Source organism: Miscanthus floridulus, chromosome 13 (genome assembly GCF_019320115.1).
Source record: "Miscanthus floridulus cultivar M001 chromosome 13, ASM1932011v1, whole genome shotgun sequence".
NCBI lineage: Eukaryota > Viridiplantae > Streptophyta > Magnoliopsida > Poales > Poaceae > Miscanthus > Miscanthus floridulus.
In genome coordinates this window covers 17256829-17279559 of record NC_089592.1, presented here as the reverse complement: position 1 = coordinate 17279559, position 22731 = coordinate 17256829, and the positions used below count along the sequence as shown (strand labels likewise).

At 47.8% G+C, this 22731-nt stretch overlaps 1 protein-coding gene across 1 annotated transcript in view; it reads left to right on the top strand.

Moving 5' to 3' along the window:
• Positions 1 to 10942: 10942 nt before the first annotated feature.
• LOC136499526 (uncharacterized) overlaps positions 10943 to 22731 on the top strand; it is a 15505-nt gene continuing 3716 nt past the window's right edge. Inside the window, exon 1 of the mRNA XM_066495146.1 lies at positions 10943 to 11069. Within this exon, the coding sequence (XP_066351243.1) occupies positions 10943 to 11069 (127 nt within the window). The remainder of the gene's footprint in view (positions 11070 to 22731) is intronic.

Sequence of the window (22731 nt, the reverse complement as noted above, 5' to 3'; positions counted from 1 at the left end):
GTCGAGCCCATAGAATCCCCATTGAGGTGGAATCTATTGGAAGGTGGGTTAAGGAGCAATGGAATGCCCCTCGAGGGCTTTGCTGATCCCATCATAGGTAACGGAACAAGATTCTGTTTAAACATCCCTATTAGCAAGCCCACTGAGCGCATCACTCGAGCCAACGAGGCAAGTGACGCTAACTCAACCCCTCTGGCACGTGCGAATACCAGAGTAATTTTACTATGGAGGGTCAAATGCTGACCGGACTCCGGCTTCGGTGTGACCAGACGTTGGCCATAGGGTCCGGTTAGTTCATTTGACCAAGGAGATTACGTCTGGCGCGACCAGACACTAGAGTGGTCAAGTGACCAGACGCTGAGGTCTAGCGTCTGGTCGACTCCAGTAAGGTTCCAGAAGAGAATATCTACGACCGGACGTGTCTGGTTAGTTTGACCGGACCCTAGGGGTTCAGCGTTCGGTCGAGTACAGTAAGGTTCTAGTGAGGGTTTAATGCGACCAGACACATCCAGTCAGTGGTGATCGGACCCTGCCAGCGTTCGGTCAACACTTAAACACTGGTGTGCAGGTTGAACTGACCGGAGCGTCTGGTCAACATGACCGGAGCATTCGGTCACCCCGTAGTGGCTCATAACAGTTCATTTTTCAGGCTGCCTTATAAATAGAAGCTCCACTCGTGTGTGGAGTTACTTTTGCTCATTCCAACAGCTAAGAAACACGTTTGTGAGTGCCAAGAAGAGCAAGGTCCTAGTGAGGTGATTGAGATTTGAGAATCCAAGAGAGTAGCCTCATTAGTGAATCAAGAGTAGCAAAGTGTGCATCCACCGTTCTCATTAGGCTTCGCGTGGTCAAGTGAGAGTTCGTGCTTGTTACTCTTGGTGATCGCCATCACCTAGATGGCTTGGTGGTGATTGGGAGCCTGGTGACCACCCGGTGGAGCTTGTGGGTGACCCAACTCAAATTATGAGCGGTTGTGGGTGATTCATCGCAACGGAGTGTCGAAGAATCAACCCATAGAGAGCACTTGATCCTTGCATGGATCAAGGGGGGAGCTACACCCTTGCGCTGGTACTCCAACGAGGACTAGTGGGGAGTGGTGACTCTCCGATACCTCGGCAAAACATCGCCGCGTTCCTCTCTCTCCATTTACTTTGAGCAATTCAATACTTGTTTTTACATTCATAGAATTGCCATGCAAGAGTAAGTTTGGAGCATATGTTGCAAGTCCTTTGTGCATTAGATTGATAGAAACACTTTTCTAGGCACAAGGGGTTAATTGGGCTAACCGTAGGATTTAATTATTGAAAGAAAATTTAGAATTAGCCCAATTCACCCCCCCCCTCCTCTTGGGCATATTGATCCTTTCAATTGGTATCGGAGCCTCGTGCTCACGTTTTTAAGCTTAATCGCTTAGAGCAAGATGTCTCACAGGGATGGACCTCCTCCTATCTTTGAGGGAGATGACTTTCCATATTGGAAAATCTGCATGGAGGTGTACTTAGAAGCTCTAGACGTTGGTATTCTTAGAGCCGCCTCACAAGGCTTCCCAAAACCTCAGGATGCTACACACTTACAAGGCGATGAGGTTAAATATGAAAAGTGGAATGCAAAGGCTCGAAAGACCATCTTTAGAGGCCTTTGCAAAGATGTGTTCAACCATGTAAGGAACCACAAAGACGCCCATGCACTATGGTTGGACGTTTGTGCGCTCCATGAGGGAACCAAGAGTGAGCATGAGGAACGCTATCATCTTGTGATTAAAAAGCTAAATTCATTTGAGATGCTTCCCAAAGAATGTGCTAATGAGATGTATTCATGTTTGAATGTTTTTGTAGAGGAAGTCAATGGGCTTGGACTTACTCAAATGTCACCATCCGACGTTGTGAGAAAGATCTTGAGTGTCCTCCCCATTGACAAATATAGGCATATTATGACCATGCTACACCAAGGTGATCTTTCCATTGCTACACCGACACAAATCTTGGGAAAGATCAATGCTCATGAGATGTACATGCACATCACGCCACAAGATAGCTCATCCTCTACCAAGAAGAAAGAGAAGGACATAGCATTCAAAGCTAGCCAAGATAAGGGCAAAGCAAGACTTGAATATGAGAGTTCAAGTGATGAAGAAGATGAAGATGAAGATCTTGCTCTCATGGTGAAGAAAGCTGCCAAAATGCTAAAGAAGCTAAACAAGAGTGGCATCAAGTTTGACGGCAAGAAGAAGAAGTTCTTCACAAGCTCTAGGAGAAAGCCAATCTCCGAAATGGATTGCTTCAATTGTGGTGAACTTGGTCATCTAGCACACCAATGCACCAAGCCCAAGAAAGACAAGTTCAAGAACAAGTTCAAGGGCAAGAAAGATGACTCAAGCAATGAAGAAGAAGATGAAAAGAAGAAGAACAAGCCATACAAGAAGAGAGATGGCAAGAAGAGAGACTTCCACAAGAAGAAGAAGAGTGGAAAGGCCTACATTGTCGGTGATTGGCTCACGGACATTGATTCATCTAGTGGATCATCCGATGATGATAGTGACAATGAGAAGGTGGCCGCCATTGCTATTGATCTTTCATCTTCACCACCACCATCGCCATCATCCTCTACACACCTATGCCTTATGGCCAAGGGTGAATGCAAGGTAACTAATAATGATGATAGTAGTGATGATGAGCAAGCTAGTGATGATGATAGCAATAGCGATGATGATGATTCACCTTCATATGATGATCTTGTCAAAATACTAAGAAAATACACTAAGATCATTAGAAAGAGTAGAGCTAAAAATGAAAAGCTTGATGCTAAAAATGATTCACTCTTAGCTAAATGCGATACATTGGAAAAGGCTAATGTTGAGCTTAAAGAAACAATGATGCTATATCATCCATGCTCAAGGAGCTCAAATCTTCTAAGAAAGAGCTTAAAGATAAACATGATAAACTTGAGTGGGTGCACAATGAGCTCATCACTAGCCACAACAAGCTAAAAGATGAATACACTACTCTTAAGATCAATCATGATACTCTTGTTATTGCTCAAGAATTTTTACCAAATGAGCCACATGATGTTACTAACCATGTTGTTAAGATTGATATAGCTACATCATGTGATGATTTAATTGATGAGAGCATTGAGCAAGGATCTAGTGGCAAAGGCAAGCAAGTGGTTGAGTGCAATGACTATGATGAGTATGTCAAGCTCAAGAGTGATAATAAGAAGCTCAAGTTGGAGAAAGAACATCTCAAGATTGGGTTGAGCAAGTTTGCTAGAGGCAAACACCTCCAAAGTGAGCTACTCATGAACACCATCATGAAGATGGATAGAAGTGGCATTGGATATGTGGCAAGTGTAGAGAAGAAGAAGGCTCAAGTTCAACAACAACAATCAAAGCCAAAGCCAAAGCCAAAGAGATGTTTTGAGTGTGGACAAGAAGGGCACTTTGCTCATGAGGGCCAAACTCCACCGCCACAACCCTTGCCCAAGCATTCTAGACCCTTTGACTTCAATGCTCACTACATGCTTAGAAAGGATTCTAGTGGAAAGATGAAAGTCATGTTCTTAGGACCCCCTAACAAGAATAGGCCTAAGAAGATTTGGGTGGCTAAGTCACTTGTTGAGAAGGTGAAGGGCCCTCAACAAGTTTGGGTTCCTAAAGCTTGAATCTCTTGTGTGTAGGTGAACTACAAGACCGGTGGAAGTCATTGGGTTATTGATAGTGGTTGCACTCAACATATGACCGGTGATCCTCATATGTTCACCTCACTAGATGAAGAGGTAGATGGACAAGAGAAAATAATATTTGGAGATAACTCAAAGGGCAAGGTTAAAGGATTGGGCAAAGTGGCAATATCAAATGATCATTCCATCTCCAATGTGCTTTATGTTGCTTCATTGAGTTTCAACTTGCTATTCGTTGGACAATTGTGTGATCTTGGCTTCCAATGCTTGTTCACCGAGAAGGAGGTTGTTGTATCCAAGGTAGATGATAATCAAGTGATATTCAATGGATTTAGATACAACAACTTATATCTAGTGGACTTCACCTCTGAAGAAGCAAATTTGAAAACTTGCCTATTCACCAAAACAACTCTTGGGTGGCTATGGCATAGAAGACTTGCTCATATTGGGATGAGCTCACTCAAGAAGCTTATGAAGAATGACTTGGTGAGAGGGTTGAAGGATGTGAAGTTTGAAAAGGACAAGCTTTGTAGTGCATGTCAAGCCGGCAAGCAAGTTGCAAATACTCATCCAACCAAAGCTTTCATGTCAACCACAAGAGTGCTAGAACTCCTACACATGGATTTATTTGGACCAACAACATACAAGAGTTTGGGAGGGAATCTCTATTGTCTTGTGATTGTTGATGACTATTCAAGGTATACATGGGTATTCTTCCTTAATGACAAATCCAAAGTTGCATCTTGCTTCAAGAAGTTTGCCAAGAGAGCTCAAAATGAATTTGAAGTGGAGCTCAAGAAGATAAGAAGTGACAATGGAAAAGAATTTAACAACACAAACATTGAAGCTTATTGTGATGAAGTTGGGATCAAGCATGAACTCTCCGCAACTTATACTCCTCAACAAAATGGTGTAGTTGAGAGGAAGAACCGAACTTTAATCACTCTTGCAAGGACAATGCTAGATGAGTACAACACCCCCGAAGCTCTATGGGCGGAAGCAATCAACACCGCATGCTATGCATCAAACCGCCTATTCCTTCAAAAGTTCCTTGGCAAGACACCTTATGAGTTGCTCAATGGGAAGAAGCCAGACGTCTCCTTCTTTAGGGTGTTTGGTTGCAAATGCTACATCTACAAGAAGCGGCAACACCTAGGGAAGTTCCAAAGACGTTGTGATATTGGTTTTCTTATTGGTTACTCATCAAAGTCCAAAGCATATAGAGTATTTAATCATGCCACCGGCTTGGTTGAAGAAACATATGATATGGAATTTGATGAATCTAATGGCTCCCAAGGAGCACATGAGAATCTTGATGATGTAGGTGATGAACCATTGAGGGAGGCTATGAAGAATATTCCGGTGGGAGACATCAAGCCAAAAGATGATGAAGATGATGTACAAGTCATTGATCAACCTTCTTCATCAAGTGTGCCACAAGATGGTGAAAAAGATGGAAGAGTAGAAAATGAAGACACTTATGTCTCCCATGAGCAAATGGTGGTACAAGCACAAGATGTTGATGCTCCACAACCTCCTCCTCAAGTGGTCAATAGAAGAAATACACCTCTCCTACAAGATCATCCACAAGATCTCATCATAGGGAGTCCATCAAAGGGTGTAATGACTCGATCTCAAAAACTTGCTTCATTTATTGCTCATCACTCTTTTGTCTCTTGCTATGAGCCTACCAAGGTAGAAGAAGCTTTTAAAGATCCGGATTGGATCAATGCCATGCATGAAGAGTTGAACAACTTCACTTGCAATAAAGTTTGGACTCTTGAAGAGCGACCAAAAGGTGCAAGAGGCAATGGAACAAAGTGGGTGTTCCGCAACAAGCAAGATGATAAAGGTGTTGTTGTGAGGAACAAGGCAAGACTAGTTGCAAAAGGGTTCTCCCAAGTTGAAGGTTTGGATTTTGGAAAGACCTTTGCATCGGTTGCAAGATTAGAAGCCATCCGTATCCTACTTGCATATGCATCACATCATGAAATGAAACTATATCAAATGGATGTGAAAAGTGCATTTTTAAATGGCTTTATTAATGAACTAGTCTATGTTGATCAACCTCCCGAGTTTGAAGACCCTAGATATCCTAATCATGTTTATAGGTTGTCCAAGGCACTATATGGGCTTAAGCAAGCCCCAAGAGCTTGGTATGAGCGCCTTCGGGACTTCCTCATTGAGAAGGGCTTCACCATTGGGAAGGTCGACACCACACTATTCACCAAGAAGCTTGATGGGCATATCTTCATTTGTCAAGTATATGTTGATGATATCATCTTTGGATCATCAAATGAAGACTCATGCAAAGAATTTGGTGAATTGATGTCAAAGGAGTTCGAGATGTCAATGATTGGTGAGCTTACATTCTTTCTTGGTTTTCAAGTCAAGCAAATGAAAGAAGGCATCTTCATCTCTCAAGAGAAATACACAAAAGATCTTCTCAAGAGATTCAAGATGGATGAATGTAAGCCAATCAAGACACCAATGCCTACCAATGGACATCTTGACCTAGATGAGGGAGGTAACCCGGTTGATCAAACTCTCTATCGTTCCATGATTGGTAGCTTGTTATATTTAACCGCATCTAGGCCCAACATCATGTTTAGTGTGTGTATGTGTGCTAGATTTCAAGCTAATCCTAAGGAAATACATTTAATTGCTGTAAAAAGAATCCTTAGGTATCTTAAGCACACACCAAGCATTGGCCTTTGGTATCCCAAAGGAGCTATATTTGAATTAGTTGGCTACTCCGATTCGGATTATGCCGGTTGCAAAGTTGATAGAAAAAGCACATCCAGAGGGTGCCATTTGCTTGGTAGATCACTTGTGTCTTGGTCCTTCAAAAAGCAAAATAGTGTGGCTTTGTCCACTGTCGAAGCGGAATACATTGCCACGGGTGCTTGTTGTGCACAAATATTATACATGAAACAAACTTTGCTAGACTATGGTGTAGTTCTAGAAAAGGTACCTCTTTTGTGCGACAATAAACTATGGTAAAACTTGCAAATAATCCAGTTCAACACTCTCGCACCAAGCACATAGATATCAGCCATCACTTTCTAAGAGATCTTGTTGCTAAAAATGATATATCACTAGGTGTAAGAACCGAAGATCAATTAGTGGATATCTTCACTAAACCGCTAGATGAGGCTACATTTTGTAGATTGAGGAATGATCTCAATGTACTTGATTTTAGTAACTTCACTAAAAGATGAGCTTGTGTTGTCCCTTCCATTCATTGTAATATACAACATGTTTAATTTTTGGTAATGCATATAGGGCTTGTCTAACATGGTTAAGATAACCGCCGAAAAGCGTGTGAAGAAGCTTAACCTTGGATCAAACTTGACAAGCAACTAGATTTACTTACAAGTATTGCATATGCATGAATGTTGTTTTGTCATTTTGTTCCAGTTGCCCTTTTGTTGCATATTTTCATAAAAAGAATTATAGCCTAAGGCAAAATATTTTGAAAAATATGAGGGTTTGAGAGAGGTCACTCACATCAGTCCCAATTGGTGTTTATTTGGATCTTAATTGGGTTGGGACTTGATTGGGAATAGGCAGCATGGAGGAACATTGAAGATCTGCTGGAAAAGAGTGACCGAACGCTGCACCGGACTCTGTAGTCCAGCGTCTGGTCAGTTCACAGGAGGTGAACTCGCTGCGAAGGAGTGACCGGACTCTATCTTTTAGCGTCCGGTCAGAAGACATCTCAGCGTCCGATCATGTGAAGAAGACGAAGGCTAAGTTGACCAGACTCTAGCTGTGTCCGGTCGGTGTCCACCGAACGTGTCCGGTCACGATTCCAGAGGAATTGGACCTCTCTGGAATCGACCGGATGCTGGGTGGTAGCGTCTGGTCGCTACCACCGGAGCGTCCAGTCAGTAGATGTCGTGCGGCTTCAGGTCTCTTTCCTGTTTTCCTTTTCTGACTCATGGGGGGCTATCGACAAAATATGGTCGACAGTCTACCTAGGGGTATGCCCAAGGTAGTAGATTGTCGACAGACAGATGCGCAAGCTACAAACAAGACGGTGACGCAAGACAGACATGAGGTTTTATCCAGGTTCGGCCGCCAAGAAGGCATAATACCTACGTCTTGCATCTGATTGTATTGTTGTATGTCAATGAGAGATATTTTTTAGAGGGGTCCCCTGCCCGCCTTATATAGTCCGGGGGGGCAGGGTTACAGATCTGGAAACTAATCCTAGTCAGTTACAATTGCCATAGGTGGTCGGATAAGAATTTATATTCTAACTGACCAAGATCTTGCTTGATCGCCAAATCTATCTTGACTCATTGTGCAGGACTCCAAATAGGTTGGCCGGGCCATGCGTCGTCTTTTGGTGGACCGGACCCACTAATCCGGGCCGGCCCAAGCTTAGCCGTAAGGGTATAGGGGTTAATACCCCCACAGCTAGTCCCCGAGCACCATGTATTATGCTGTGACACGCCATTTTAACCTTCTCCGAATAGTAAGGCTTAAGTCCTTGACATCCTTGACATCTCTGACCACTGTTGTCACTGGAGAAGTAGGTTGTCCGAAGAATGTATGGTGCTCTTAAGAAAAAAGAAAAAGATTTCTATCCTGTGAAGTGTGCCCACTTGTATTTCTGAAAAGAAATGTTAGTGAATCTTGAAGCGTAGCATCCTTGATCATCAGAGGCGTAGGGGTCAAAAAACAAACACATTCACCGTAAGGTGAAGTGTGCCCACTTAGTCCCTGAGCCTGGTAGTAGGTGACGTAGGCACATGGTGCCAGAGTCTAAAAAGAATTTCCACTGGAGTTAAGAATACAATCGTCGAACAGGCGATACGAGATGCACCGGCAGGTGCATTGTACCGATGTAGTCCCTGAGCTTGCTGGAAGGCAAAGTATGAGCCTTGTAGCAAGGTCTAAATAAATGTCTCTCAACTATATGTGAGTACAAATCACATGTAGCCGAGAAGAATGATCTTCGAGCAGTGGTCAAGACAGTCCTCAAGCACATTAGTAGTTGGAGCAGTCCCCGAGCATGGCAGTGGTCTGGGCAGTCCCCGAGCACGGTAGTGGTCTAGGCAGTCTCCGAGAACAACAGTGGTCTGGGCAGTCCCCGAGCATGGCAGCGGTCCGGGCAGTCCCCGAGCATGGTAGTAGTCCGGGCAGTCCCCGAGCATGGTAGTGGTCTGGACCATCCTTGAGCACAAGACATGCAGCGAAGAAACTAACACCGCTTGCACTATTATTTGGTGTATGTATTTATCTTCTTATTATGTCAAGTCCAATCGTACACACCTGGTCAAAAAAGCAGACGGGTATAGCACGTCATACTGTTTTCTTGCCCTGTCTAGCAAAAAGTCGCTTGGCACCTGTAAGGAGGTGCGTCAGTGTGGGCCCTCCCACACTAGCAATGAAGAGGCGCGTACACTGGTAATGAAGGGACACGTTTATTGGCGTAGATCTCGAGGTTGTCAAAACAACCATCTGCGGCGTGTGCGCACGTCTCCCAAGAATCTCGGGCAAACGAAACGACGGAGCTCTTGGTTATTTATAATATAGAACTGGTAAGTTACTTTTTACCGATCCCCATTATCATTTGTCGCCGCAGCCTTCTTCTTCCTCTTGCCAAACCCTATACCTCCGAAATCATCACCAATCCCCCCTCCACCGCATCCACCCCTTTAGCAAGGACGGATTAATGGCGAAGAGAGATGCCTAGAAGAAAACCAGAGTCATGGCGAAAGAGTGGTGGAAGTTAAGGAGCAACGAGCAGATCATCAAAGACCTAGTCACCATGGGAGTGCTCCACAACAAGGCACTCACGGGATGGCACGCACCGGAAGGAGAAAGCTTTCCCGATCCACAACCAGGTGAGATTGTGGTTTTCGAGGATTTCTTCAAGCGGGGTTTTGGGGTTCCAGTGCACCCTTTCCTTCAGGGGCTCTATTTGTATTACAAGATTGGGATTTGCAATTTGCATCCCAACTCAATTCTTCTTGTCTCCACCTTCATCCATCTTTGCGAAGCCTATGGTGGCTTCCAGCCCCATTTCGACCTCTTTCGCCATCTGTTCTGTATGCGGAAGAAAAGGAGCGGCGGCTCAAAGATAGCCGGAGGCGTATACCTCAATCTGCGTGATGGGATGAAGGCCTAGTACCTGCATTGCCCTTGGAACACATCACTGGATGATTGGTACAAGAAGTGGTTCTACATCCGCGAAGAGCCGAACACAATCACCCTGTGTGACATGGGGTTCATTTCGGAGAAGAAGAACAGCTGGTCGGAGAAGCCCAAGCACTTGGAACAGATTGCAGAACTACTCGAGATGATCCAATGGGGGAAGCTGGATGGTCCAAGTGTGGTCGAAAACTTTATCAGCCGAAGGATCCAGCCCTGCCAGAGGAGGGTACATCCTGGCTACAAATACTAGGGGAGCGCAGATCCAATGAGGACCAGAAAAGAGGCACTTGACAAGATCGAAGTCAAGGCTAGGATTGGGGAGCTATTCAACTTAGTGGATCCCAATTATGTCAGGTTAAATGACATTGAGCATGCCTTCAAGCTGGCCCAACCACCCCCAAAGGTAAATTATGCTTCCTTATACCTGTAGAGTTATGTTGTAACAAAAATTGACTATGTTGTCGCCTTATGTCTCCCAGAGTAATGGTCATGACAGGACAGCAGTGTTTGTGTCTCCACCCCCTGGTGTGGATTGGTTGCAAGTTGCTGGCCCAACCACCCAGACCAGTGCCAGGGCCGAAGACGTCGACTGGGCCGTACTCAGGGTTGGGGAGGAGGCAACGGCCAGGGCTGCTGGCAAGCGGCCAACGGCCAACAAATGTCACCAGGCCATCTTCTCACTATCAGATGATGAAACAAAGGATGCAGACATCTTCTGACTCATCCCTCGAAAGAGGAGGAGACAACTAGAGTCGACGGAGCAGGGTGGCTCCTCTATGCCAGCAGGAATCACATCACCGACCACTACAACACAGAGGACAAGCGGCAAAGGGGTCGAGCACCAATCCCTGACGCCAGTACCGGTCATGGAAAAAGACCCGGTGGAACCCACCGAGCACGTGGAGCAAGCACGGTCAAAGAGACGCTCCTTCGCCACGTTGTTCCATGCTTCCAAGCTATAAGTATTTGTAACCTTGATGTAAGCTTACAATTTGTATTGAATACTATTGTCTTCTGAACTTATCTCTGATATATTAGGTCAGCATCCACTGAAAATCCCGACCAGCTAGCTAGGTGCAGCATGGCTTCGCCAGCAATGACGGAAAGAACTGCCCAGCAGCCAGCTGTGGAGGAACCTGTAGAAGAAAATCCACTGGAACCTCAGCAGTCGAGCGGCCAGATGACAGTCCCCGAGCAGCTGGTCAAGAAGAGAGCCGAGCCAAGTACAAGTGCTTCGAGCACTAATCCTGTTGAGGGGGATACTTCGGCGCCAAGGGAACAAGACCAAGCCGAGGAGCAGCAGCCGAAGGTGGCACAGAGCACGCTTGCCGATGCTATGGCTCGTGGGAAAGCCATAGTGGTCGCAAAGACTACAAACTCCAGACCAGCGCCGCCTCCTGAACAAGAGGGGGAAGAGGACGAAGTAGAAGAGGTCCTGGGCCGTCCCCAAGACAAACGACAACATGTATATGTGTCACGCTGGCGGAACGACGAGTGGGTTATGCATGAGGAAATCCCAGAGGTCGAAGAGACCCTAAAAGTTGAACGAGTGGCAAAATGTCTAGTGATAGAAGTCCAGGTATGTTTGGCTTGACCACTTGATCCTGCTATTTAGTCGAACTATCTGACTTAGCTTGTTTATATGCAGGACTTGATGAAGACCGTAAAGTACCGAAAGAGGTGCTTCGACCAGATTGAGGGAATCACAGCAAACAATAGAGAACTAGCGGCCGAGGTGGAATGCTTGCGCTGCCAACTTGAAGCCACCGACCAGGAGAGGATGGAACAAGATGCAAAAAACCAGAACCTGGTCGTCCAGCTCAGTAACAAAGAGCAGGAAAAAACAAGTAAGTTGTCATTTTATCACAGCAAGTGCATGACACGTGTTGTTGCATTGTTGGTAGTGACAGCTGTAGTGCAGGCTTAGAAGCCGAAGTAACCCGCCTCTAAGAGGAGAATAGCCGTGTGACCGTAGAGTGTGGTCGCCTAAAGGAGGACAATGAGAAACTGGCGCGCGACCAGTCTCAACTCTAGGACCGCACAACTAAGATGAAGGAGGAACTGAAAAGTAAGTGTTCTAGACCACCTTGCTCATTCTGTTGCCTGCCTTATCTTGTCGTGCCGTTACATTCTGATGTCTTGTATGGTTTGCAGTTTTAAAAGTCAATGCCAAGAAACATCTAGAAGATGTGATTAAAGATCATGACGGCTGGAAGGCACGATGCCTAGAGACCACTGAAGATCAGGACACATGGAAGAACCAGTGCCAGGAAGTGGCAACTGGCATCTTGCCCATCCTCGACCTTATCGACCCGGCGCTCACAGAGGAAGTGCCAAGGACACCATAGCTCGGACTGGTCGAGAGATGCCGAAAGGCATGGGGATGGTTCCAAGAGTTCGTGAAGGAGGCGGGTGAGTACATGGGTGCACATGTGTTAAGCATGGTGCGTGCCCACTACCCCTGATCGATCTCAAGCACCTAGAGGCTGGGTACCCAAAGGAGGTAGACCCAGACAAGGCTGAGGAGCTTCGGATGGCCCAGCTGGACCTATCGTCAAAGATAATTGGCGACATTAACCTGTGTGGAGGTGGGACAGCACCTGTATAGGGTACGCCATCGACAAGTCAGCTGGAAACGTCATCAGTTGCAAACCAACTAACGAAGCCTGCGGTCTCGACCAGCCAGGCATCGGCGGGGCCATCCTCTTTAGCTCAACTAGCACAAGAGTCCCCAAGACTCGAGTAGGATATCGGAGGCAGCGAGCAGTAGGTGCCGCGCGCCCCGACCAGTCAATGGAATAGGCTTAGAGCTGTAGAAGAAGGACATAGTTGTGTTATTGTAAACTTGGGCCTCTTCAGGCAAGCTTGTAATAATGTAACTATATATCATCATAAGCTTGTTTGCTTTGTATAAAACATATTTAAGCTTGAAACTCATGTTGGTGTAACTAAGTGAGAACATGTTAACAATCTATTTAGTTGTACCATTTTGCTCGACATGTCATCCCAAAAAGTTTGTGCGGCCCTAGTTTGCCATGTGGTCGGAGTGTGAGGTGCGTGACCTATGCACATGTAGACACGGACAAGTCAAACCAAGGGGGACCTGCCGATCACCCGTAACGTAGAGAGCGGATCCCATGCACGCGTTGGGAGGAATCGGAGACAGGGCCTGCTCCAAAAACCATAGAAGGAATGGTGGTCGGCTTTTACTGGCTAAGTTAGAATAACCATAAAATTCAAAGTTACACATTAGAGTGGTCGGAGAAATCATAATAGCTTTACTGAAGTAAATCGAAAGTACAAAAGGAGTACATATCTTAGTGGTTAAGCATAGAAACATCTAAGCTTGTCGATGTGCCACGAGTTTGGTATGTCCGTACCGTCTAGGTGAGCTAACCTATAAGACGTTGGTCGTGTGACTTCCTTGATCATGAAGGGCCCCTCCCATGGGGTTGTGAGTTTATGGACACTAGCCTGGTTCATCTTCCATTTTAGGACCAGGTCCCCGACCACAAAGAACCGCTCTTTAACGTTCTTGTTGTAGTACCTGCGCAAAACAACAAGGTATTTGGCCGTACGTATACAAGAATCGAGCCGCTTCTCTTCTGCGCTATTCACTTCTAGCTCCCGTACTTCATTGACCTTGCCTTCGTCGAAATTCTCTACCTGTGCTGATCTGAAAGCTATCTGCTGGGAGGACTGCCTCGGCGCCATAAACCATAAAGTACAGTGAGACACCGGTGTTACGACTGGGCTGAGTTCTGAGGCCCTAGACCACGGCTGGTAACTCTTTGAGCCATCTTCTGGGAGCTTTGTCATTTTCTCTATACATCCTCTTCTTCAATGCATCCAAGATCATGCCATTTGCCCGCTCGACTTGTCCATTAGCTCAAGGGTGTGCCACCGAGACGTATTTTACTACTATGCTCCTTTCATCGCAGAAGTCCCAAAAAGCATTCCCGATGAACTGAGTACCCAGATCAGTGATGATGCTATTGGGTATGCTAAAACGGTGGATGACCTAGTCGAGGAACGTGACAGCCTTTTCTAAGGATGCCTGTACCAGAGGCATGTATTCTATCCACTTAGAAAATTTGTCGATCAGCACAAAGACGCATGTAAATTTCCCAGGAGCTGGTTTGAAGGGCCCAATCATATCCAGTCCCCAGCATGCGAAGGGCTAAGAGGCTAGTATTGTCTGGATCTCATGTGCTGGTACATGGATTCTCTTAGCGAAGAACTAACAACCCTCACAGTGGCGGACTAGCTTCTCTGCGTCGGCTACTGCTGACGGCCAATAGAACCCTACGCGGAAAGCCTTACCGACCAGCATTCTTGAGGCCGCGTGGTTGCCATAGGAGCCAGAGTAGATTTGGTCTAGGAGATGTTTGCCATCCTCCTGGGTTATACACTTCATCAAGATTTCTTCCTTTGTGTTCTTGCGCCATAACTTGCCATCGACGAGCAGGTACTGCTTACTGCGACGCATCAGGCGCTCGTTTTCTGTTCGATCAGTGTAACCATTGCCATCCGTTAGGTACTTGATGAAAGGTATTCTCTAGTTGGGCTCATGAGTGGTTGGAGGCGTTTTGGTGGTGCTTGACGCCGGAACCGTAGCCACCAATTGCTGGTCTGGAGGCTTGTCTGTCGTGGAATCTTCCTCTTCGATGGAAGGCGTGAGCAGGTCTTGGACGAATATGCCATGTGGGATTTTGGCTCGTGATGATCCTAGCTTTGACAGCGCATCCGCTGCTTGATTCTTGTCCCGGACCACGTGTATGTACTCGATGCCATAGAACCTGCCTTCCAGCTTTCTGATCGATTTGCAGTATGCATCCATCTTTTCGCTGGTCATGTCCCAGTCCTTGTTGAGTTGGTTGATGACCAGAGCGGAGTCTCCATAGACATAGAGACATTTAATGCCAAGCTCAACCGCAATGCGCAAACCATGTAGGCATGCTTTGTATTCGGCGACATTATTAGATGCTGGGAAATAAATCCTGAGCACGTACCAGAGCTGCTCCTTGGATGGTGACATGAAAAGGACTCCTGCTCCCGCACCATCAATGTTGAGAGAGCCATCGAAGTACATTGTCCAATACTCGTTGAATCCTAGAGAGGCAGGCGTGCTTAAGTCTGTCCACTCGATGATGAAATCAACGAGTGCCTAAGACTTGATTGTAGTACGGCTTGCAAATTCCAAGGAGAAGGGGCATAGCTCCATTGCCCATTTAATGATGCGCCCGTTCACATCCTTGTTGCTAATGATGTCTCGCAGAGGGTACTAAGTCATGACCACCACACGATATCCATCGAAGTAGTGTTTCAACTTTCAAGATGTTATCAGTATGGCATAGATCAACTTCTGAATCTGTGGGTACCTAGTCTTGGACTCATTGAGTACCTCACTGATGAAATAGATTGGTCATTGTACCTTGTAGACATGGTCGGGCTTGTCATGCTCGACCACCATGGCCGTGGAGACCACTCGATTAGTAGCCGCAATGTAAAGCAAGAGTGTTTCGTCTTCTCTGGGAGTAGTGAGGACCGGAGGTGACATAAGGTATTGTTTCAGCTGCGTGAAGGCTACGTCTGCTTCCTTCGACCACTCAAACTTTTTGGATGCTTTGAGCAGTTTAAAGAACGGTAATCCTTTTTCTCCTAATCTTGATATGAAACGACTGAGGGCGGCCATGCATCTGGTAAGCTTCTAAACATCCTTCACCTTTTTGGGCAGCTTCATGTCTAAGACAGCTTTGACTTTCTCTGGGTTAGGGCGTATGTCGTCGTGACTAACAACATTGCCAAGTAGTATGCCAGAAGGAACACCAAAGATGCACTTTTTTGGGTTTAATTTCCACTGGAATGTGTTAAGGGCTGCAAAGGTGCGTTCCAGGTTGTCAACAAGGGTATGTGCTTCCTTGGTTTTGACAACTATATCGTCAACATAAGCCTCGATGAGGTCGTCTTTTATCTCATCTTTGAGGTAGGCTTGTATAGCACGTTGGTAGGTAGCCCCGGTGTTCTTGAGCCCGAACAACATGGTCGTGTAGCAGTAGGCCCCGAAAGGCGTGATAAAAGATGTCTTGATCTGGTCATCCTTTTTGAGAGCGATCTGGTGATAACCAGAGTAGCAATCGAGAAAGGAAAGCAGTTCACAACCGGCGGTTGAATCTATGACCTCGTTTATGTGAGGTAAATCGAAGGGGTTCTTAGGGCAGTGTTTGTTGAGATCAGTGTAATCAACGCACATTCTCCATTCATTATTCTTTTTGCGTACAAGAACTAGGTTGACTAACCACTCTAGGTGATACACTTCTTTGATAAATCCAGCTGCCAAAAGCCATGTAACTTCTACCCTAATCGCCTCCTTTTTGTCGTGAGCGAACCGTCGTAGCTTCTGCTTGATAGGTTTGGCCTTGCCGTTGACATTCAAGGAGTGCTCGATCAAGTTCCGAGGTACACTAGGCATGTCAGCAGGTTTCCATGCAAACACATCCACATTGCTCCTCAAGAACCTGATGAGCGCGTCTTCCTATTTGGGATCTAGGTTGGCCCTGATAAGGGCCATTTTGCTAGGATCGTCGTCGACCAGCTGGATCACCTTGTGCTCCTTGGACTTGATGTTCATGCATGGAGCCTCAAGCTCTGGGATCTCCAGGTGGTCGTCGGAGGTCTTCTTGGCGTCGAGCATGGTCTTGGCCATGCGAATAGGAGGTCATGAGCCTCTGCTATTTTGAAGTTGTCGTCCTCAAAAGTATAAGCTGCGTATACATTGTCCCTGAGGGTTAGAACTCCATTCTCGGTAGGCATCTTGAGCACCAGATACCTATAATGAGGTATGGCCATGAACTTGGTGAGTGACGGTCGACCAAGAATAGCATGGTAGGTGCCGTCGAAGTCAGCGACCATGAAGTTAACGTAGTCAGTGCGGAAGTGGTCTGGGGTCTCAAATTGCACAGGTAGCATGATCTGCCTGAGAGGTGTAGAGCTCTATTTAGGGAGAACACCCTAGAAATGTGCCTCGTATGGCTTGAGATCCGCTTGGGTTATCTTCGGGGCGAGCAGACTGTTCTTGAACAGTATATCGATGGAGCTACTGCCATTGATCAGCACTCTGTCGAACTGAACCTTGTTGATGCAAGGATCGAGGACCAGGGGAAAACATCCTGGCTCAGGTATTGCGGCCCATTGGTCCTTTTTGCTAAAGGAGATCTCATGGTGAGACCATGGAGGGAGCCACGGATCGGCGAGGAGGTTATCGGTGTTGGCCACATTCAAGCAAGCGTGGGTGAGCAGCTTGCGTTCTTGTTTGGTCTCAATGGACACTTTGCCTCTGATGATGGTGTGCACGCGATCGGTTGGCTTGACGTACTTGTGACGGGGATCTACGTCTTCATCATCGTTGTCCTCGTTGCGCTGTTCCCCTACGTCGTTAGGCTTGTTAGATGTGTCCGAAGCCTGTTGATGCGTGTAGATAGACTTGAGAACATGGCAATTCTCCATAGTATGGTTTGACTTGGGATGGAGCTAGCAGGGCCCTTTCAATGCTTTGGCGTAGTCGTCTTCGTAGTTACGACGTCCGCCCCCTTTTTTAACGGTATTGACCTCGCCGTCATCTTCCCGAGCATGCTTGCCCCTGTAATCATCATGGCGGTTACGCCGCTGATTATGTTGGCCGCGGTGGTCGTGGAAGTCGTTGCGCTGGTTGCGGCGGTCAAAATTGTTGTTTCGACCATGGTTGCTGCGGTAGTCATCGTGGTGTGGGGGGTGGTCAGAGCGTGCAACCCTTGCTGCTTCTTCGATAATTATCTTTTTAGCATCATCGGCGTCCGCATATTTCTTAGTGGTGGCCAGGAGCGCCGTGACCGATTCAGGCCTCTTGCGCAGGAGCTTGTCCCTTAGGGCGTCGTGGAAGCGGAGGCCGGTGATGAAAGCCTCGATTGTCTCATTGTCGGAGATTGATGGGACCTTGATGCGCATCTCTAAGAAACGCCGGACGTACTCGCGCAGTGGCTCATCTTTTTGATCTCGAATCCATTGCAGATCATATTTGTTGCCGGGTTGTTCGCAAGTAGCAATGAAGTTGTCGATGAAGGCTTGCTTGAGCTCTTGCCAAGAATCAAAGTAGTTTGCCAGCAAGCTGACCAGCCATTGGTGACCTGCATGGCCAACAGCTACTGGGAAGTAGTTAGACATGACGTGCTCATCAGCCATGGCTGATCTGCATGTAGTTTCGTAGAGCATGACCCATAATTCGGGGTTTTCCTTGTCGTCGTACTTCTGAAGTTTCTCAAGCTTGAAGTTTTTGGGCCATATAACTTGGTGAAGGTGCGGAGTAAACTGCTTCAAACCCGGCGGGCCATGGGCAGTGTCATATTCCATACGGCAATAACTTTCATGGGATGCTCGATCGTTGGCTCTCTGGTTGATGCGATCGCACAGATCGCGTTCCCCGAGGTAGCGGCGGAGATCGTTATTGCCATCACAGTGATCCCGGTTGCCATCCGGATTAACCCTATGGCCGCAGCGATTATCGCGGTTATCTCGACGGTTGTCATCCCGAACATCGCGACAGTTGTCCTCCCGACGGCGGTTATCGTCCCGACCACCATCAAGACCATCGTTTCCGCCTTGACGGTTGTCTGATGGGTCATTGTTGCACGAGCCACGTTGGTTGAGTGGCTATGGGTGACTTGAGTATTGGCGGCTGTGGCTTGATTCGACTAAAACAGATGGAGCCTGGGCTTGATTCACCATCTTCGTGGTCTGAGCCATAGCAGCCGTCAGATAAGCTTGTATATCATCGCGAATTGCCTGGGTTTCAGGGGTGTTGGGTAGCCATTGCATTATCGCCATAGCGATGGCTACATTGGCGCTTGGAGTCCTAAAGACCTATTTGTCCCCCACCCTATCAAAAGCAATGTTGAGGTCGTGTGGCTGGACCCTTATGCGTCGTGCCTCCTCTTCTGCTTCAACTTCGATTTGCCGGCGATTAAACCAGTCAATATTGCGTGCCTCGTGTGCAATCCTTTCTTGTTCTGTTTTGCCAACTACCGGCGGTTCGTCATTGCTGACAACATTGATCAAACCCCCCCACCTTGGCGGGAAAACGGGAATTGGGGGAACCCTAGGGCGTGGTCTGGGATATCCAGATCGTATTCGACGCCTTCATCGTCGTGATGCTAGAGCTCGGTGTGGATGGAGGCATTAGATGCGATGCCAGACGAGGAGCTGGAGTCACCCTCTTGGACCATGTGGACAGATCCTTCTTGATAATCCTCAATCCGGATCATGTTGACGAAGTTGTTTGGCCTTGGTCGAGGCTGATGTACAAAACACAGATCTGAGCAGTGTTGTATGTTATACATGTAGTTGGAGGCAGCGTTTCGTAGGCCGTAGGGCTAGGCCTGGTAGTTCTCTGTCAAGGCTTCATACTTAGAGAGCCGGAGACCTGTCGCGGAGGCTGGTCGGTGACGAGCAGAGCGCCCTTCAGGAGTAGATATGACCACGAGATCTGTACCAAGTCGTGCAGGATGACTAGCCCGAGCTGGTCGGGTAGATCTATTATGGGGAGTGGTTACCTACTCATTAGGTTGACTTTGAATTGTGCTTACCAGAGCTAGGGTTTCAACGAGTTTGGTGCCGACCCGATCGATGGAGTCGAGCAGGTCGGTGTTGTCGATCTGCTTCCCTTTGTAGCGGGGAAGCGGACGATAGGTTGTCGGCATGGCTAAAGATGATGTAGGCATGGTCGGAGCCAGATGTACCATGGTTGGAGTCAGATCCATTGTGGTCGGAGCTGTATCCACCATGGTCGGAGCCGTAGCTAATGCAGGTGAAGCAGTGATCGACACAGATTGAATCTGCACTTCCTCCATGGTCATGGCGATGGAGTCGTCGGAGCCGGTGGTCCAGGTGATCTGGCCAACGGTGAACGTGAGGCCATTCGGTGTAGCCACGGAGCCGGAGATGATGACCATCTTGTTTGCTTGGAGAGCAGTACGCACACCCCTACCTGGCACGCCACTGTCGATGAAATATGGTCGGCAGTCTACCTAGGAGTATGCCCAAGGTAGTAGATTATCGGTAGATAGATGCGCAAGCTACAAACAAGACGGTGACATAAGACAGACATGAGGTTTTATCCAGGTTCGGCCGCCAAGAAGGCATAATACCTATGTCCTGCGTCTGATTGTATTGCTGTATGTCAATGAGAGATATTTTTTAGAGGGGTCCCCTGCCTGCCTTATATAGTCTGGGGGGTAGGGTTATAGATCTGGAAACTAATCCTAGTCAGTTACAATTGCCATAGGTGGTCGGATAAGAATTCCTATTCTAACCAACCAAGATCTTGCTTGATCGCCAAATCTATCTTGACTCCTTGCGCAGGACTCTGAATAGGTTGGCCGGGCCACGTGTTGTCTTTTGGTGGACCAGACCCACTGATCCGGGCCAGCCCAAGCTTAGCCATAAGGGTATAGGGGTTAATACCCCCACAGGGGCCACCCTATTTAATCAAAGCACCGGCGATTTCTTTTTACCTAATCCACCGCCGACATCATCGTGCCCCCATTGTCCCATGCTGCCGCATCACACTCACTGGATTCGCCACCTACGTGCCTCCAGCAACTTCCCACGCCGCCGAGCCCCGCACGCCTTAGCCCGCGTGCACACCGCCGCCAGCCCGCGCGCACACCACCGCCAGCTCATGCGCACGCCGTCGCCTGCTCCCATGCCGCCAGCGCCTCCTAGTGCTGCGCCCACGCCCTAGCGCAACCACTTCCCGAGCCCTTGCACTCTGCCCGTACTCTAGTAGCCTAGCACCACCATGACCTTGCACTGCAATCCTAGCTGTCGATTTCACCGATTCACGCCATGCTTCGCGAACCCTAACCCTAGCCGGTTCTGTGGTTCCCCGCGTGACGTCTCTTCTTTTCATCGGATCACCAGTTCATCAGGTAGCAAGCCAGTTGTCTCTATTTCGTATCTACATTGCTTGCTCTCATAGGGTTTCGCATCTATTGGATATATCGTATTTATTTGTATATCTATCTATTCCATCGTGCAGCGAGTCGGTGTCGTTGAGGTGACAGGTGCTGTTGTCAGTTAACTCGGAGCCAAGCTCGCGAGTACGGATCGAGGCCAAGCCTCGAAAGTGTCAATGGACAGTTGATCTTGTCAGCGACAGTGATTCTAGTCAGATCAAATGGCTCGCACCAAGAATATTGGTGGTGGTCCAGGAGATGATGATCGGAGGCCCCTGCCTCGCCAGCCTGCAGGACCTAAAGGCAAGGCGACGAAGCAGGTTGCATCAAAGAAGCACAAGTACCCTGATGCAGAGACAGCGAGAGCAGCAGCAGTTGCTGAGGCCGTAGAGCATGCCAAGAGAGGAGGTGCCCGTAGTGGAGTTGTCATTGCAGATCATCTGGCACCAGACGCGTAGGGTAGACTTGAGCACATTGAGCATCTTCATGGTAGTCTAGCTAGGACTATCATGATGGCAGGACGATGTCTTCTCATTGTGGATCCTTAGCCTCAGGGGGAGTCATAGCAGGAGTCACAGCAGAAGCCCCCACCAGCAGTGCCATAGCAGATTCAGGGGCCTCAGCCAGCTCAGGAGATTTAGGAGGGACAGTCATCACAGCAGCCTTAGGAGGGTGAGCAGGGCCAGTAGGCCAAGGAGGCTGAGGAGACCGAGTAGGCACCCCAACCATAGCTACACTGCTCTAGTCATACCCGTGTTCTAGTCTCACTAAGGCCAGCAACACAGCGGAGGGGATCATGTCCACCGCCCAGACCACAGGGTCCGCCTCCAGTGACCCACCTTGACTTGAGGGCCGCCACGGCCAAGTAGGTTCAGCAGCTTTGCTTTGTGGAGTTTGATGTGTGGTTTCCACCTAGGAGGGATGAGAGAGCAGCAGAGGGTTTCTACACGCCACTGCAGGAGGATTTCTATAATGCCTATCTGAATAGTGGAGCAGTCTTCAGATCTTAGAGAGTCCGTAGCTCAGCAAGACGAGATTATCAGAGGCATAGCCGCTACTCAGGAGAAGAGGAGCGAGTCTAGTGATAGTTTGGATGACGACTACCTACCTATTCCTCAGATGCCTCCACGCAAACATGATGCAGAGGCCAGTAGTTCTAGCTTAGCTCTACCCGCACGGCAAACGGACCCCACTTTGATTGCTATCCTTGAGTGGATGCAGCAGGATTAGGCTAGACAGGCTCAGGAGACCGCTGCTAACTTTGCACAGTTTTAGGTTCATCAAGATGAGTTCCAGCGACAGCAGTAGATCCTCCAGCAGCAGCAGCAGATGCATCAGCAGCAGTTACTCATGCAGCAGCAGCTTTTGGGATTCATGCAGCATGTAGTGACAGCCATTGGGGCCCCACAGCCACAGCTTTCGCCCTAGATTGGTCAGCCTACTACCACTATGACGACTCTAGCAGTACAGCCTAGTGGGCTTCAGAGTCAGGGACAGCCTCCAGCTCTGTTTGCTTCTCCCATAGTACAGGTGTCCCAGTGGTTATCTTCGCTAGTGGTAGCCCCATAGTTCACACCATTTTAGACGGGCTTCACACCGGATCAGTCACCCTCGCTATTTGTGCCTGACACGTCAGTCTCTAGGAGTCTTGGAGCATCTTTCCCTAGGTCCTTCTATAGCAGCTCCCGTCGCCGTGACTAATTAGAGGCTCCCTTCTTCTGTCGCATCTTCAAATCCTATGACAGATATATCAGCAGCATCATAGGCAGCACCTGCCCTAGCTCAGACCTAGACTGCTTCAGCGATGCTTCCAGCCACAGAGGGTCAGTTAGTACAGAGTTCAGGGTCAGATGATGATGGTGCCCAGTTCCAGCTTGCCCCTCATACTTCAATGCCC